This window comes from Neoarius graeffei, chromosome 4, assembly GCF_027579695.1.
Source record: "Neoarius graeffei isolate fNeoGra1 chromosome 4, fNeoGra1.pri, whole genome shotgun sequence".
In the NCBI taxonomy this organism is placed as follows: Eukaryota; Metazoa; Chordata; class Actinopteri; order Siluriformes; family Ariidae; genus Neoarius; species Neoarius graeffei.
This window is the reverse complement of record NC_083572.1, coordinates 72604588-72621978: the sequence shown is the minus strand read 5'-3', so window position 1 is coordinate 72621978 and position 17391 is coordinate 72604588. Positions and strand designations below refer to the sequence as shown.

Genomic DNA, 17391 nt, shown 5'->3' with positions numbered 1-17391 from the left:
TAATTCGTAATTATTATTCTTCTGGGTTTACGGTGTTTACAGATCCCAGCGTGCTCGCGGGGCGTGTGTGGGCATGTGAGGACACGCCTCCTCACCAATCAGTGCACAGGGGAGTGTCTCCTCACGCCCCTAGCCCCACTCGGCTCGGTTTGGCTCGCTTCAGCCCTACTCCAAAACCGTGCGAGTTTTGGGAGCTGAGTAAGGCTGAAGCGAGCTGAGTCGTGCTGCTCTGAGGTAGTCGAAACGCGAGCCGTGTCAGGCTGAAGTGAGCTGAAAAAGGGTAGTGGAAAAGGGCCACAAGTGTGTGATCAGCAAGCCCCGCCCCCTGGCCATGCTGTTCCTGGCTGTCCAAAACAATGGTGCTGAAGCACCGCTGTTTCTTCAGCACTGTGGGAGTGGTTGGGTGAGGAATGGTGCGCTGCTTTGACGGTGGTTTTCTGGAGCTGCCGTCACAAGATTTAATTTGAACCTTTTAAGTGTGAGTTACAGCTATAGTCAAGCCTACTATCAAAGATGAAGTCAAGATCGAGTCCAAATGAAAGTGAGACCGAGACAGAAAACTATCACATTCTTTTCAAGGGCAAGTCTTTACTTTTAAGAAGTTGGCTTAGTTCTTGCATTGCTCTGATGTTTAAGTTGTGTTTTTTAGAATGAATTACATCTTGTCAAAGTTTGTGCATACAAAAGGAAAAGACGACAAACTGTCAAGACCAAAACCATATTTCACTAGACCAGTGCTCAAGACTAGGGCAAGTTTGAGTACAAATGCCAATAAAAACACATGTCAAGCGCAGACTCCAGTCCAAGACCGGACTCAAGTTCTACAGCCTTGAGAAAATGAGAAATATTTTATTTTTTGAAAAATGTAAGAAACTGCCAGTTATTAAGCACTGGTCACACCAGGCATGTGTATCTTAATTCATGACCATACCCGAGAGAGAGCAGGAGAGTTTTGTGGGGGGAAAAATCCCCCTGCCCCCAATGGTTCATGTGATTTTTCTAGTTCTGGTACACACACCTTTTTTACAAGTGGATGGAACTGACTTGACATTTTCCAGCACTACATGTTTGTTTATTTTTTTGTCTCTGCAGGTGTCTGATCAGGAGGACCTCTGACATTCTGTCTAAGTATCTCCCTGTGAAGATTGAGCAAGTTGTTTGCTGCAGGTAATGCGTTCATCTGCTTTTGTTGTCTGTATTCTACAATGATTCCAAAAGGAATAGTAATATGAGAAATAGAAGACAATAAGCTGATCACCACTGCATGTTTGTGTGACAAATTGACATGTTCAGTACTTTTGTGTAGATGACAAAAAGGTTTGTCAAGCCAGCAAAAAATAAAATGAAGGAAAATGATGCAGAATATAAATTTTTAATGGACAATGTCAGTTTAATGCACTGTATGCTTATATGCAGTATGTATGTATGAATTATGTTACAAATTGAATCTTAAGATCAAGTCCTCTCTTTTAGTTCTTCACTAGGAAAGTAGTGAAGTGACTTAGTTTTATACTCCAAAAATGCAACCCCCTCAACATTCTTTGTTATTTAAACGTAGACTTTTTTTAACGGTTATTGTAATACTACTTAGTTATTTTCTTTTGAAGGGTTTACACTGCTTTTAGTTTTACATGTATTTTCCTCTTATTATTTTTGTTACTGTACTATAGTAGTAGTATTAATGTGTTTTTGTGTGCACTTGTCTGTGTGTCTGTCTGTCACTGTGCTGTGCAGGCTGACTCCTCTGCAGAAGGAACTCTACAAGCTGTTCCTGAAGCAGGCAAAGCCAGTAGAGACGCTGCAGCAGGGCAAGATCAGCGTGTCGTCACTATCCTCTATCACTTCACTCAAAAAGCTCTGCAACCGTGAGTGTGAACACTTCTGCTTCACACAACAGTTCTTCACCAAAGACTGAGAAAGACTTATAAAGAGGGACACGCGTGTTTGTTTTTTGTCCTTTACTTACATCACCTAAGGCAGTGGTTCTCAAATGTTTTGTAGCCAGGGACCCCCTTATACTCGGGGATGAGAATTTTCTGCTGATCGGCGGATTTCCGACTTTTTCAGACCAAAATGATCGTTTTTGAGATCGATGTAAATCCATTGAGAAATTTTCGGGGGATGGTTAACGATCTGTGGTCGCCTTAAAACGTCTTGATTCTTGGTGGGCTCCGGGTTAACACACTCGAGTCTTTCAACATGTCATAATTAACGTTCACTTTTGCGACAGTGTTCGACTTATTTGCGGTAGAATTTTCAGGAAATCCCATCGCGTGCAGTGTATAAACACAAGTGCGCATGCTCTCCATGCGTGGCTTGCAATCGCCGTTCACTGACCGTACACACTGTTTGACGATACGCATTGGTAACATCAGAAAGACACGTATTCAGGCGGGATATTTTAGCATATCGACAATGGCAAAAGTCCTAGATAAGAAAGAAGAGGATCGAGCGAGGGAGATTGATGAAGGTGCAGGAATAAAGAACTCTTTTCGATGGGCTTGGTTAGAAAGAACACTGAATGTCGAGATCGACAAGCAGACTGTCACAACGAAGCTCGGTGATCACATACGGAAAATAGACGTCCCAGGAAAAGTACTTTGCTCATTGTGTTCTGACATGATAAAACTATGCTAGTAGAGGGGCAAGGACTATCGAACTTCACATACACACCAAAAAACACAAAGGTAGGTCGAAAATTATTTTGCCTGTTCAATGATTCATTATATTTATAATGTATATCGCACGAATCAATGCCATGGTATGTGTGTGATTGATATACATACACACACACACACACACACACATATATATATATATATATATATATATATATATATATATATATATATATATATATATATATATATATATATAAAACACACGTGTGTGTATGTATGTGTATATATATATATATATATATATATATATATATATATATATATATATATATATATATAGCGCACACACATAGCTTATCTAATGTAGCATGTTGGGGAGAATCATAGTATCATATCTATATTTCTGATAAAATTTTAGGCATGATACCATGTATAACTCTCCTACTTATTGCTCATTTCATGAGGGATTGCTGGCATGTGCCGTGCGGGAGCGTCTGCCCAAATTTTTTAGGCCGAGATGAACTTATAGTTTTTGATTTTTAAAAAAATTTCCAATCTGTAATGCCCATTGTACATGCCTGTTCTTTAATTCAAAATCACCATCTTACCATCTTGATCTTCACATTGACCATATGGTATCTGTATTACATTACACAACATCCTGTCCAGATAAAACCTAGTTAGTCCACACAGCAGTTGAAAGGGAAGTGATAAGTGATGTTGAATGTTGCCTGCTTAATATGCAAGACCTCCTGCTACCATGATAACATCAGTAGAAAGCTTAAGAGAATTATATGATAGAACTTTTTTCTGGTTTGCACTTCATTTTAAAGGATTAGAGTATTCAAAGACATGAATAACAAAAATGCAGAAATATAATACTGTAGAGCTTGTTTATGTTAAAAGGTGCATTGATTGATTTTTTTTTTTTAAATCTTCAAATGTGAATTGATTAAAAACAAGTCTCTTGTACCATATTAATCATTTTCACCTGGTAGTCCACCAAGAAGGGGAATTTATTTCCAAATAAATTGCAACTTTTTGCTGATAAAATTAATGGTTTTGAGGTAAAAAAAAAAATAGCCAAAAATCATTAGCTCCCGCCCCCTGGGCCCCGCTGGGGGCCTGCGGCCCCCAAACCTCCGGCTTTTTTCAGACTTTTAAAATATTTTTCATTCTCATCCCTGTATACTGTAAAATTCCACAGACTCCTACAGTATATATTTATTTCATGAAAAGTTTTTTGATTTTTATAAATTAAATGATATTTTTGGGAGCCATAGAATTTTCTATTGAAATTTCCACTGCTAGAACACATTAGGTCTAAGTTGACTTTGGTGCTTGGACCCTTAAATATAACAACTTTGATAATGTGACATTATGATTTCCATCAGTGTAACAAAATTTAGGGGCAAAGAAAACGTCATGGACCCCCTGGCTATGCGTTACATACTCCTGAAGTCCCTGAGCCATGCTTTGAGAACTGCTGACCTAAGGGATAGATTTATTTTCTTTGTTTCTTTTACTCAAGTGAAGTAATAAATATAGAAATGAGTGTTGAAACAGTAACAAGTACAACAAAAACATTTTTGGATGCATAATTCATGATTGACCATATGGAGTTTAGAATTACTCGTTGGTGTCTAAACTTGGATAAGTGTGGAATGGTAGTAAAGATCATTTGTTTCCATGATAATGTAGATGCAGATTTGATTAATTATCAACACTGCCAAGTAAATAAACTGTTATTTCAGACCCTTCACTAATCTATGAGAAGTGTGTGGAAGGGGATGAGGGCTTTGCTGGAGCAATGGAGCTCTTCCCACCGAACTACTCCACTAAAGCTGTTGAACCACAGCTTTCAGGTCAGCTGTGTGTGTTTTGCACGTGTGTGTATGTGTTGTAGATGCTCTTTGTATGTTAAAAGATCATGATGTCCTTACTGTTTGGTTTCAGGGAAGATGCTGGTGCTCGACTACATTCTGGCCATGACACGGACAACGACCAGCGATAAAGTGGTGCTGGTCTCCAACTACACACAGACGCTTGACCTGTTTGAGAAGCTGTGTCGTACTCGCAAGTAAGAGAGCCACATCCACACAATTTATTATTTGTTATATTATTAGCTTTCAATTTAGATTTGATTAGTAAATGAAAGTGTAATAAGACTCTTGTAGGCAAAATGTATAACGACATTAGTACCAGTATCAGTAGTGAAATAGTGATGAGAATAAAATTCTATTAATATATTTGAAAGGCATATTAAAATTTAGATTTCTCCAAAATTATACGTTTATATATATGTACATTGTTTTTTATGATGCAAAAAATTAGTCAAATGTTCATTTAATTTTTCTAAAATTTCTTAATTTTTTCAAAAAATTAGTCACATACAGAAACATTCATTCCTTTATCTTCAGTACCTGTACCAACCTTTAGATTTCAGGTTTTTTTATTTTTATTTTTTAATTTTTTTTTTTTATATAATACCAAGTTCATTCATTAACACACAATTATAGATGCATAGTTGCATTTCCTTTTTTAAATTTTTATTTTTTAGAAAATGTGTTTATGAATATTAAACATTACTTATATAATATTTAGCTATAATAAGATTGAATAATAGATTATCAATCCACATGCTGTTCTTTATTACTATACTGATTGGATGTTATTTTTGCAAATTCTGTATAAAATCATTTTGAGAGCAGTGATTAATACTCCACATTGTTATTCCTGATGTTTCATGCATGCTGCTTGAGTGTATGTGGTTGAACTGTCTTGCTAATCCATGGTCACTTTGTTTTATTGTTGACTTAGATATCTGTATGTGAGACTGGATGGAACAATGTCTATTAAGAAGAGAGCCAAGATTGTTGAAAGATTTAACACTCCTTCTGTAAGTCCTAACTTTCAATGTTGATCCCTAATCACAGAATAGCACAGTTTTATGATTACAGCAGCTTAGAAGCTACAGATCCACAGTATCCAGGCGAGATTATCCATTGAAGCGAGGGTGTCATGGGCATAAACTGTGTTGGGGGAGTTTTAGGGTATTCATGTGGGACCAGCTACAGAAGCAGTGAAGAGAGCTTCTTCACCACAGAGTAGAGCCCTGCACTCCTGCGGTAGTCCCGCGGGACCCGACGCAAAGCAGTGCGGCGCGGGACAAATTTTGAAAGCTCATTGCGGGCGGGAGGGGGAGTGCACAATGCGGGAGCGTGCGGGAGAGGTGATAAGCTGCAGTCCTGCTAACTAAAAACGTGTTTAAAATAAAATTTATAAATTATTAATTTATGTCTATCATATCTAATTTGTGCTGGATATTTTATTTGGCATTAATAAAAACATTTTAAGATGCCTAAATTTGCGGATGTGGTCTAATCTCGCGTATGTTTCCGATTCCTTTCCGCTCTTCCGTGTTTGAGATCTCCGATCATGGCAGAAGAGCAGAGCTCCTCTAGTGAAGCTCACAGTGCTTCAGAAGTAAGTGCTGCTTTAAAAAGAGGCACATTTACCGTTAAAAAGTCAAGAGTCCTGAAATCAGACGCGCTGTGTCTTTTAAATTATATTAATTTCTTATAGGCCTACTTGTATTTCCTAGAATGTGAGGAGTGACATATAAGCTATGTGTAATGTACAATATTCTTAATATCCACTGTAGATTTTGGTAGGTGTGTTGGGTATCTCTGTAAAGCCTCAGCTGCGCATGCCGCCTGGCAACGCGCACCCTCACTACGTGCGCTAGGTGAAGGATCGGTCAGTGGAGAGCTCAGCTAAGCTCAGCATGTTTAATTCCCCAAGCCAATGACAAGAACTTTCCTGAGAAATAACGCGAACATCTGCATCATGCGGGATTTGCGGGCGGGAGCGGGACTGAAAATCATAATTCTTTGCGGGAGTGGGACTGCACAATGCGGGAGCGGGACTGAAAATTCTGTCCCGCGCAGACCTCTACCGCAGAGCTGGTTAAGGAGCTGATAGTGTTGTACTGTAGGTGCTGCAAAACTAAGGTTTCACCAGTTTACCTGAAACAGTGCAGAATCCTAGGAGCAAAAAAGATCCTCAACTAAACACATACAGTTCCTTATTCACATAGAAACTGCAAAACTTGCAGACTACGGTCAAGTTTATTTGTATAGCGCTTTTAACAGTAGACATTGTCGACGGACTTCCGGTGGGGGTCGGAGAGGATGGCGGCTTAGAGAGAGAGCTCTCGACAAGAGTTAAATAAAACTGCCCCGAAGCGAAATTATTACCTTACGAAGTGCACGAAAACAAAGGATAAGGGGCACAGATGACGTCCAAGAGGAACAAAAAGGGTAAAAAGTTAACTGCCGAAGATGACGAAACGCAGCTAACAGGTGAAGCTAATGCTAGCTCTCCCGGGGCTAGCCGGGACGCCTCCCCCGCCCCCAGCTATGACGGCGCTGGGACAGAGAAAGAGGACGAGCCGGTAAACTTGATGTTGATACTGAACGAGTTAAGAGCCGTCGGGAAAGAGGTGAAAGAGTTCCGAAAAGACACGAAAACACAATTACAAGATATCAGAGGGGAACTGGATAAAACAAACGCGAGGATCAACGATGTGGAATCCAGGGTCGCCGAGCATGAAGATAAGATCCAAGGCACAGACGAGATATTAGCCGAAATGCTAATAATGCAGGAAAAACTTCAGTCTAAGCTGACATCACTGGAGGCATACTCGCGGAGGGAGACCATCAGGATATACGGGATCCCAGAGGGAGCGGAGGTTGGATCACAATCCATGGTTAATTTTGTGGAGAAGCTACTTCGGGAGAATTTAAACATCCCCTCGTCAATAGCTCTCCAAATCCAGAGGGCACACAGAGCGTCTCCCTCCCTCCCGGTGGTTCCCAGCCTAGATCGACCCTGGTAAAGTTTTTGTGTTTCACTACTAAAGAAGAAGTGCTTAGGCTGGCATGGCAGAAGAAGGGCTTTATGTGGAACAACAGTAAGATAAACCTCGACCATGACTATCCCCCGGAGATCATGGCTATGAGGAAGGAGTACGCAGAGGCGCGGAGGGTCCTGAAGGACAAGAACCTACGATTCCGAACCCTCTACCCAGCCCGCCTTAAAGTGTTTTATGAGGAAGGTGCAAGAGTCTACAACACGGTGGAGGAAGCGACGGCGGACCTGGCGAGCCGGGGGTTTCCGGTGAAAGTGATTAAACCGTCGACAACCCCTAGAGAGAAAATACAGAGATGGTCGGCGTGGCGGGATGCCGGGGGACGGCGCTCGCGGCAGAACCGGGGAGCTGCAGGATACAAGGAGAGGCTGCAAGTATACAGATGGGAAGAGAACTAATATTACAATGTGTTTGTGACATGGACGACAGGGTAATGTACAACTAGGGTCGAGTCAAAATGGGGTGGGATTCTCTTTTCAGAGGGCGCCATCACATTGGAAGGCCCCCTAACTCAGAGAGTAGATAGGGGTATTCCTTCAAAGACTAAGGGAAGCAGTGGAAGTGATTCACTGCTGGAAGTTTGGTTTGACGCATTTGTGTTTCAGTTAAACACCACACATATCTGTTTGTTTCTGGTTTGTTTCATGGGGGGATGGGTTGTCCGCTGCTGTTGGGGTACGTTGTTTGTGTATCTAATACATTTACATGCAAATTGAGCCAGTGAAAATTATGTCCTTCAATGTAAATGGGGTTCTGAATATAATTAAGATGAACAAAATATTATCTAAATTAAAGAAAGAAAGAGCCCAAATTGCCTTACTTCAGGAGACCCACATGAACCAAGCAGATCATCTGAGGCTGAGGAGAAGGGGCTTTAAACATGTATTTTCCTCATCGGTTAAATCAAAACACAAAAGGGGGGTGGCGATACTAATTTCTGGCACCCTTAACTATGAACACATTTCAGAAATAAGTGATGAGGAGGGCAGATTTGTCAGGGTAACAGGAAGTATAGAGGGATCTGAAATTACTATTCTAAATGTGTACGCCCCTCCTGGGAGCGACTGGGCTTTTTACAGGAAAATTTTTGATTTAATGGTGGACTCACAGGGCACAGTCGTCTGTGGGGGGGATTTCAACTTCAGACTTGATCCCACACTAGACTCCTCCAACCCGACTAAGCACGCTAATACACTCATTAGGAAAGTTAAGTCTTATCTGATAGAAATGGGAATCATGGATGTGTGGAGAGAGCTCTATCCATCTAGCCGAGACTACACACACTACTCTGGTTCATTCAAAGTCTATGCTAGGCTAGATTACTTCTTTATGTTTAATGTGGACAGATTCAAGATTAGAGACTGTGAAATATTAACAAGGGATTTATCTGATCATAGTCCTATTTCTATGTCTCTGCGGATGGCTAGGAAAAAACGAAATACCCTGTGGAAATTTAACTCAAATATACTCAACGATCCTACCATCGTTTCTAAAATAAAAGAAGACATTAAAGAATTTCTAGAAATTAACGACACAGGAGTGGTGTCTGCAATCATTCTGTGGGACGCGTTGAAAGCAGTAATGAGAGGCAAATTAATTTCCATCACTTCTCACCTGAAAAAAACCAAAGATCAAAAGCTAACAATTTTACTGTCAAGGCTAAAGACGAAACAACAGGAAGATATTAACCACCCTAACCCCACTGTAAAGCAGGAAATCAGGAAACTACAAGGAGAAATCAATGATATATACACACAGGAGGCTCAGAGGAATCTAACTTTCCTAAGGCAGAAATATTATGAGATCAGAGGGAAATCAACTAAGTATTTGGCGTACAAACTACGGAAACAACAGGAGGAAAGCTCTATCTATAAAATTAAGAACCCTAAAACTAATGCAATAGAATCCAAACTGGAGAGGATACAGGAATGCTTTGAGGTCTTCTACAGGGATCTATATTCACAATCTGATGCTTCTGAGGAGCATTACATTGATTCCTTTCTCGGCAGTCTAGACTTACCTTTAATTTCTGAATCTGAAAATGAGCATTTGATAAAGCCAATTTCAACACAGGAAATTAACGCAGCTATCTCCAGACTAAAATCAGGAAAGGCAGTTGGGCCGGATGGGTACAATTCCCAATGGTATCGCATCCTAAGGACGGAACTAGTCCCTATATTGCTTAAGACATTCAATTACATCCTACTGAACGGAGTAGTTCCGCCCTCCTGGAGGGAGGCTACTATCTCAGTTATCCTAAAAGAAGGGAAAGATAGACAAGAATGTGGGAATTATCGACCAATTAGCGTCTTAAATTTAGATTATAAACTATTCACTTCTATTCTTGCCCGCAGATTGGAGAAGCTGCTGCCTAACCTCATTAATTTAGACCAGAGTGGTTTTATTCATCACAGACAAACAACAGATAACATCAGAAGAATATTACATATCCTAGGACAAATACAAAACGACAAAACTCAAGCAATTGTCGGAAGCCTGGATGCTGAGAAGGCTTTCGACTCAGTCAGATGGGCTTTCCTGTACAAGGTGATGGGGAAGTTTGGACTTCATGACAAGTTTATCAGAACAATTCAGGCCTTATATGATAGACCCTCAGCCCGTATCAAGATCAATGGTGATCTTTCAAGTGCCTTTACCCTGCAACGTGGCTGTAGACAGGGCTGTCCAGTCTCACCTCTCCTCTTTAACTTATTTATAGAAGCACTAGGTCAATTAATAAGACAAAACAAAAATATCAAGGGTATTGCTCTTTCAGGAGTTGAACACAAGGTAGCGATGTTTGCTGATGACGTACTGGTGTGCCTGGGGGATCCAGAGAGATCTTTCAGGGAACTGATGTCGTCTCTGAGTGATTTTGGTAAGCTTTCGGGCTATAAAGTCAACATCTCAAAAACCCAGGTGATGACACTTAATTATACAGCCCCTGCGGCTCTTAGTGACAAATTTAAGCTAAATTGGGAAAACGAGAAAATCAAATATCTAGGGATAATTCTGACCAGGGACCTCTCGGGGCTCTTCCGGGCAAACTATGAGCCAATATCCTCTATTGTAAAGAACGATTTACATAGATGGAGCCTGATCCCTTTCCTGGGCCTTAGTGCTAGAATTAGTGCAATCAAAATGAATGTGTTACCACGTCTACTTTATCTTTTTAGGAATTTGCCTGTTGAAGTGAGTGAAAACCAATTCAGGGAGTGGGATAAATGGATCTCCAGATTTATCTGGCTGGGTCGGAAACCAAGAATTAAATTTGCCACTTTTCAACTTCCCAAGGAGAGGGGAGGGCTGGGCCTCCCCTGCCTAAGGAATTACTATTATGCTGCACAAATTGCTCCCCTTCTATTATGGAGTAATGCAACATATACAGCCAAATGGAAGGAGCTAGAGTCCAAATTACTGATACAGTTCCCAATTCAAGCAGTAATAGCGGATAAGGGCTTAATAGACAGGGTGGTTAAGTTGGGTAACCCTTGGTTGACCCATACATTACAGGTTTGGCAGAGGGTGATCAATATCAGCGGGATAGATAAAATGTTGAGGATATTTAGATGGTTCGCTTATGACTCAGATTTCCTTCCCAACAGACACGACTCCGGGTTCAAATTGTGGACATTGTATGGCCTCACAGCATTCATATCACTTACGCAAAGAAACACTGTGTGCAGCTTTGCTACCCTGAGAGACGAACATGGCTTGGCACGGAACGATTTTCATAGATACCTGCAACTACGTTCTTATATCGATCATGAATGTAAACTAACTGACCTTTCAGATGTTGAATTAGCATTCTCCCACATTATGAAAAATGCCTTGACCATGATCCCCTCTAAATCTATTTCAAAACTGTATAAAGCTCTTTCCTACTCCAGCAATAATAACACCCTATACATTAAAGATAAATGGGAAAAGGAATCAGGGATCAAGATTTCCGAGGAGGCCTGGAGTAATATCTGGTCCTTTCAATGGTCAACATCTAACTCTATGGTCTGGAGAGAGCATTGCTGGAAGAATATTATAAGATATTTTAAGACACCGCATCAGGAGAGGTACAAAGGTGCAACTACGCCATGCTGGAGGAATTGTGGCTCGTTTGCTGTCAACCACTACCATATCTTCTGGGACTGTCCCAAGTTAGTAGTTTTCTGGAGGGATGTCCAGTCTACATTAAGCACTGTCTTTAACACTCAAATACCCCTGAGTTTTGATGCACTGTACTTGGGTTATGTTCCTTTTTTGAAAAGTAAGAGAGAGATAAAGCTGCTGCAAATACTCTTGGTGGCAAGTAAAAAGACAATTACAAGGAGATGGTTAAGTCCGACTCAGCCCACCCTAGACGACTGGATTGGAATTACTTTGGAGATATTTAGAATGGAAAAATTGACCTACCAAATAAGAATCCAAAAGAACGAATTTTACCAAATTTGGAACAAATGGATTTCCTTCATTACCCCCACGAGAGCAGACTTTACCTGATCTCACTGGCAATATTATGTTGTACCCTAATCATTTGATCTGCTTGATAAGGAATGTTTATTTTTATGTCGGCAGCAGCGGGGACCCCCCCACCAACTGTTTCTGTATATAGTTCTGTACTAACTGTTTACTGTTAACTGAGATGTTCCAGGATGCTTTCCAGGAGAACGTGTGTACTCCACTGGCCCTACACACTTCGTCAGACTGGGCCTTAAGAAGTTAACCATGTTCCCAACAGGCAACTGTGACTCAAATCTTGCCCAATCTTGGGTTAAAGGAATAAGGGTCATGCAAGAGACAAACGAAGTCTGACCCAGGCTTCACGACTTTTCATTCTGTGGACTTATTGACCATGTCGGCGAGTGCTACGCCCTTCCTGGTTTAAACACAAAAAACTGGAATGGTTTTTGCTTGTATTCCTATTAATGATGCCATGCGGATGTATTCTTCTGTCCATTCCAAATAAAGATACAATTTCAAAAAAAAAAAACAGTAGACATTGTCGCAAAGCAGCTTTACAGAGAATTAAAGATTTTAAACAAGAGCTAATTTATCCCCAATGAGCAAACCTGTGGCGACAGTGGCAAGGAAAAACTCCCTCAGATAACATGAGGAAGAAACCTCAAGAGGAACCAGACTCAAAAGGGAACCCATCCTCATCTGGGTGATAACAGTGTGATTTATAAATAATTCGTTTCTATAACTGTCCTATATAGTCACAAAGTATAACTGCGAAACCAGGAAATTCATTATAGTTTTAATGTGTTGAAGTTATAAATTGTTCAGTGATGGAAACTTGAGTGCAAAACTGTTTGACACCTGCAGTCCTGAAGTTAGCAAGTCGACTGTAGTCCTCAGACATGAATGCATTACTCTAAGTGTCCAGAGCCATCTTCCAAGTACAGTAAATACCAGCACTTTTTATAAGCTATTTTTCTGCCAAATCCCCCCCCCAGAGCCCAGAGTTCATCTTCATGTTGAGCAGTAAGGCCGGCGGCTGCGGCCTGAACCTTATTGGGGCAAATCGATTGGTAATGTTCGACCCAGATTGGAATCCAGCCAATGATGAACAGGCAATGGCGAGAGTGTGGCGTGATGGCCAGAGGAAAACGTGTTACATCTATAGACTGCTCTCTGTGAGTATATTCATATAACAGAAAGACAAAGTTGTCCCTCTCTATTGTTCTTTTGTCTGTAACCGCTTATCCCGTGCGGGGGGCAAGCTGGGGCCCATCTCAGCTGACCATGGGCGAGAGGCAGGGTACGCCCTGGACAAGTCGCCAGCTCATTGCAGGGCCCCTCTCTCTACTGACTCGGTCATTATAAACAGTGTCGTCATAACCAGTGTAAAAAAATTAATGATGCAGCACACGAGCAGAATGTGTTCTTTTTGTATAATGACACAGTCTGCAGTGTGTTATGTTCTATCACAGCAATGTTCCATTGATTTACAATAGTTCATTTATTAATGCCTGAAACTATAGTTACATTGAATGTATATTAATTAGATTTAATGTTGTGGAACATCTGAGAGGCAAGGTAAATCTCTCTCTCATGCAGCTTGTCATTTCACAGAGAAACGGAAAAGCATAAACTGATCTGCCTTGTTGATAAACTTCACAAAGCACTTACAACTGAGACACCTTCTATAAATATTGTCTCCCCTAGCAAAAAATATCACCATCAATTATAGGTTTTACTTTGTTAGATAATGTTTTTTAAATCGGTTTATCAGTCTGTTATGTTGAGTGCCTGCCATACAAGTCCCTGCGTGTGCGATGTTACTATCAAAGCAAAATATATCAGAATGTTAAACAATTGTTCATGTTACAGCCGGAACTATTTTCCAAGCCCTGCTGCTATACGAAAATAATGCACACCCACTGACCAGTCAGATTCTAGCATTCAACCATGCTGTTATAAAAACATTGACTTTGCATCTGTAACTAATAATTCGTATCGTTGATGGTTTCCATTGCTTACTGAGCTGTTTGTGGCCCTTTTGCTGTGTGCATGTGTATAGACGGGAACTATAGAGGAGAAGATCCTACAGAGGCAGGCTCATAAGAAGGCTCTGAGCAGCTGTGTGGTGGACGAGGAGCAGGACGTAGAGAGACATTTTTCTCTGGAGGAGCTGAGGGAGCTGTTCACTCTCAACGAGGACACTGTCAGTGACACACATGACAGGTAAATATACACAAAGCACATGCACACAAAAAACACCACTTTTAAATTTTAATTAATTAATTAATTTTAAAACTCCGATGTCGTCAGATGCACATTTGTAAGAAACCAAATGGCATCTTTATTATAAATTACCTTTATGATCATAAAAGCTAAAGCATTGGAAGCTGACACGGTTTAAGGACTAGTTGTTTCCCTAACAAAGGAAATCCCATAATGTCGCTGGCAATTCTTTAGCAAAATGTTATGCAAAAAAAAAAGTTTCTCTTTTTCTTTCTTCAGGTTTCGATGTCAGCGGTGTGTAAATGGGCATCAGGTTCGTCCCCCTCCTGATGATTCAGACTGCACCAGCAATCTGTCCTGCTGGCATCATTGTGCAGATAAACGAGGGCTGAAGGATGCAGTGCTCCAGGCCTCCTGGGATAAAGCTGTGACCTTTGTCTTCCACCATAACTCTCACCATGACCAGAGAGGAGTCGTCTGAACAACTGTAAACAAGTCAAACCTGCCACATGCAGCTGTGGCTGACTTGTTCTGTTAAACTTGTGTATCAGATCTGCTGAGCTGAAAGGCATCACAAGAAGATACCTGAGAGACAGTCATTTGGTGTCACATGACCAAAGTGTTTCCTGAGTAGCTGTTTTGTTCATTTATTTCTTTTTATTTATTGTGTATATTTGAGGGTCTTGATTAATGTTGATTTAAATGTCTATCATATATAAAAAATAAAACTGCTTATTTTTGTCTAGTTCTGGTTGTTATGCAGGATTTTATAGCACAACAAACAGGAAACTAAGAATTATTTATGCATGAACGGAACATTTAAGTATTATATTAAGCATCCAATATAACAGAAGATAGCATGATGTGTTACTTAACTGAGCTTCCTTATCTGAGACCTAGTGAGCACTGAAGCAGAACAATGCACAACAGTGCAAGTGGGAAGAATCGGGATTGTTAAACCATGTTGCTTATATACACAATGTGAGTAAATATAATAAATTTATATAGGTAGGCATCACATGAGTGGTGTGTGTGTAGCTTATACAAGCTTCACCAAAGCTTGATCAGTGTTTTGGAAATGAAAGAAATATCAACATTGGACTTTACAAATAAAATGGAATTGAATTTTATAGTGCTTTTAACAGCAGACGTTGTCACAAAGCAGCTTTATGGAAATATATAAATTCTGGATATAGATTTTAAACATATGACTTTATAAATTTATGCTTAATGAGCAAGCCTGAGGTGGTGATGGCAAGGAAGAACAACCTTGGATAGAGTGATTATATTGTCTGTCTTTTGGGTTTACACGATTACATTTTTTGACCATATTTATAAACACTTTGCTGTGCTGTACATACAGTTAGCTTCTAAACTGACAAAAGCATTTTCTAGTTATTCTCAGATTGTAATGATTTGTTAAGGACAAGTTCTTGTATTTGCATATGGAATTTTTATTCCAAATTCCCCTCCGCAGAATCGCCACCAGTTTGGGTGTCCTGGTGATCCTGGGAGCTGTGTTGTCAGGGACTAATGCCCCGGTAGGGTCTCTCAAGGCAAACTGGTTTCAGGGGAGAGGCCAGACAAAGAGCGATTCAAGACCCCGATGAAACCGCAAAAAAGGAGCTGCAGCACCTTGCCTGGGAGTGGGAAACCAGGGCCTCCTCCTAGAGCCAGACCTGGGAGGGGAACTGGCCAGCGAGCGTCTGGTGGCCGGGCCTTGGCCCATGGGGCCCGGTCGGGCACAGCCTGAAAAAATTACATGGAGCTACCACCCTGTGGGCCCACCACCCTAAGGCCAGGCAAGGGTGAGAGGCATTGGGCGGGTGTGGGGATGCTCATGAGTCCCCAGCTGAGCGCTGCTGTGTTGGAGTTCTTGCTGGAGAACAAGACAGTCGCCTCTGTGTCTGCAAGTTGCAGAGAGGAAAACTGACTGTTTGTGCTTATGGACCAAACAGCAGTGCAGAGTATTCGGCCTTCTTGGAGTTGCTGGGCAGTGTCTTGGAAGGGGTGCTGACTGGGGACGCCATCGTTCTCCTGGGGGACTTCAATGCTCACGTGAGTAATGATGGGGAAACCTGGAGGGGAGTGATTGGGAGGAATAGCTTGCCTGATCTAAACCCAAGTGGTGTTTTGTTGTTGGACTTCTGTGCTAGTCATGGATTGGCCATAATAAACACCATGTTTGAGCATAAGGTGGTTCATAAGTGTACCTGGTAGCAGAATACCTTAGCCCAAAGATCAATGATTGACTTTGTGGTCATATCATCAGATCTGTGGCTATATGTCTTGGACACTTGGGTGAAGAAAGGAGCAGAGCTGTCAACTGATCACCACCTGGTGGTGAGTTAGATCAGATGGTGGGGGAGGCTGCCAGACAGACCTAGCAAACCCAAGCGTGTAGTGAGGGTGAACTGGGAATGTCTGGCGGAGTCTTCTGTTCATGAGGTCTTCAATTCCCACCTCCAGAAGAGCTTTTCACGCATCCCGGGGGAGGTTGGGGACATGGAATACGAATGGACTGTGTTCAAAGCCTCCATAGTAGAGGCGGCTGGTAGGAGCTGTGGCCAAAAGGTCATTGGTACCTGTCGTGGCAGTAACCTAAGAACCTGCTGGTGGACACCGGTGGTGAAGGAAGCCATCAAAAGCTGAAGAAAGAGGCCTTTCGGGCTGGGCAGGCCCAGGGGTCCCTTGAGGCAGCAGGCAGGTACCGGAAGGCCAGAAGGGTTGCAGCTGCTAAAGCAAAAACCTGGGTGTGGGAGGAGTTCGGGGAGGCCATGGAGAAGGACTTTCGATTGGTCTCAAGGAAGTTCTGGCAAACCGTTTGGTGACTCAGGAAAGGGAAGCAGGGCTTGCCTTAGGCTGTGTGCAGCCGGGGAGGAGAACTGCTGACCCGAACTGGGGATATTGTCAAGCGGTGGAAGGAGCACTTTGAGGAACTCCTGAACACATCCTCCATGGAGGAGGTGGAGTCTGAGGACTCGGGGGAATATCTCTGACAGAGGTCGCTGAGGCAGTCAGGAAGCTCCTCGGTGGCAAGGCACCAGGGGTGGTTGGGATTCGCCCTGAAATGCTGAAGGCTCTAGACATAGCTGACACGCCTCTTCAATGTCGCGTGGAGGTCGGGTACAGTGCCTGTGGAGTGGCAGACCAGGG

General features: G+C 41.7%; 1 protein-coding gene across 1 annotated transcript in view; it reads left to right on the top strand.

Annotated features, from left to right (window-relative positions):
- Nucleotides 1-14980, top strand: part of rad54l (RAD54 like) — a 30787-nt gene extending 15807 nt beyond the window's left edge. The window contains exons 11-18 of the mRNA XM_060919672.1: nt 1093-1167; nt 1735-1865; nt 4376-4486; nt 4578-4701; nt 5442-5520; nt 13005-13184; nt 14072-14235; nt 14515-14980. Of these exons, the coding sequence (XP_060775655.1) occupies nt 1093-1167; nt 1735-1865; nt 4376-4486; nt 4578-4701; nt 5442-5520; nt 13005-13184; nt 14072-14235; nt 14515-14716 (1066 nt within the window). The 3' untranslated portion in view covers nt 14717-14980. The remainder of the gene's footprint in view (nt 1-1092; nt 1168-1734; nt 1866-4375; nt 4487-4577; nt 4702-5441; nt 5521-13004; nt 13185-14071; nt 14236-14514) is intronic.
- The last annotated feature ends 2411 nt before the right edge of the window (nt 14981-17391 follow it).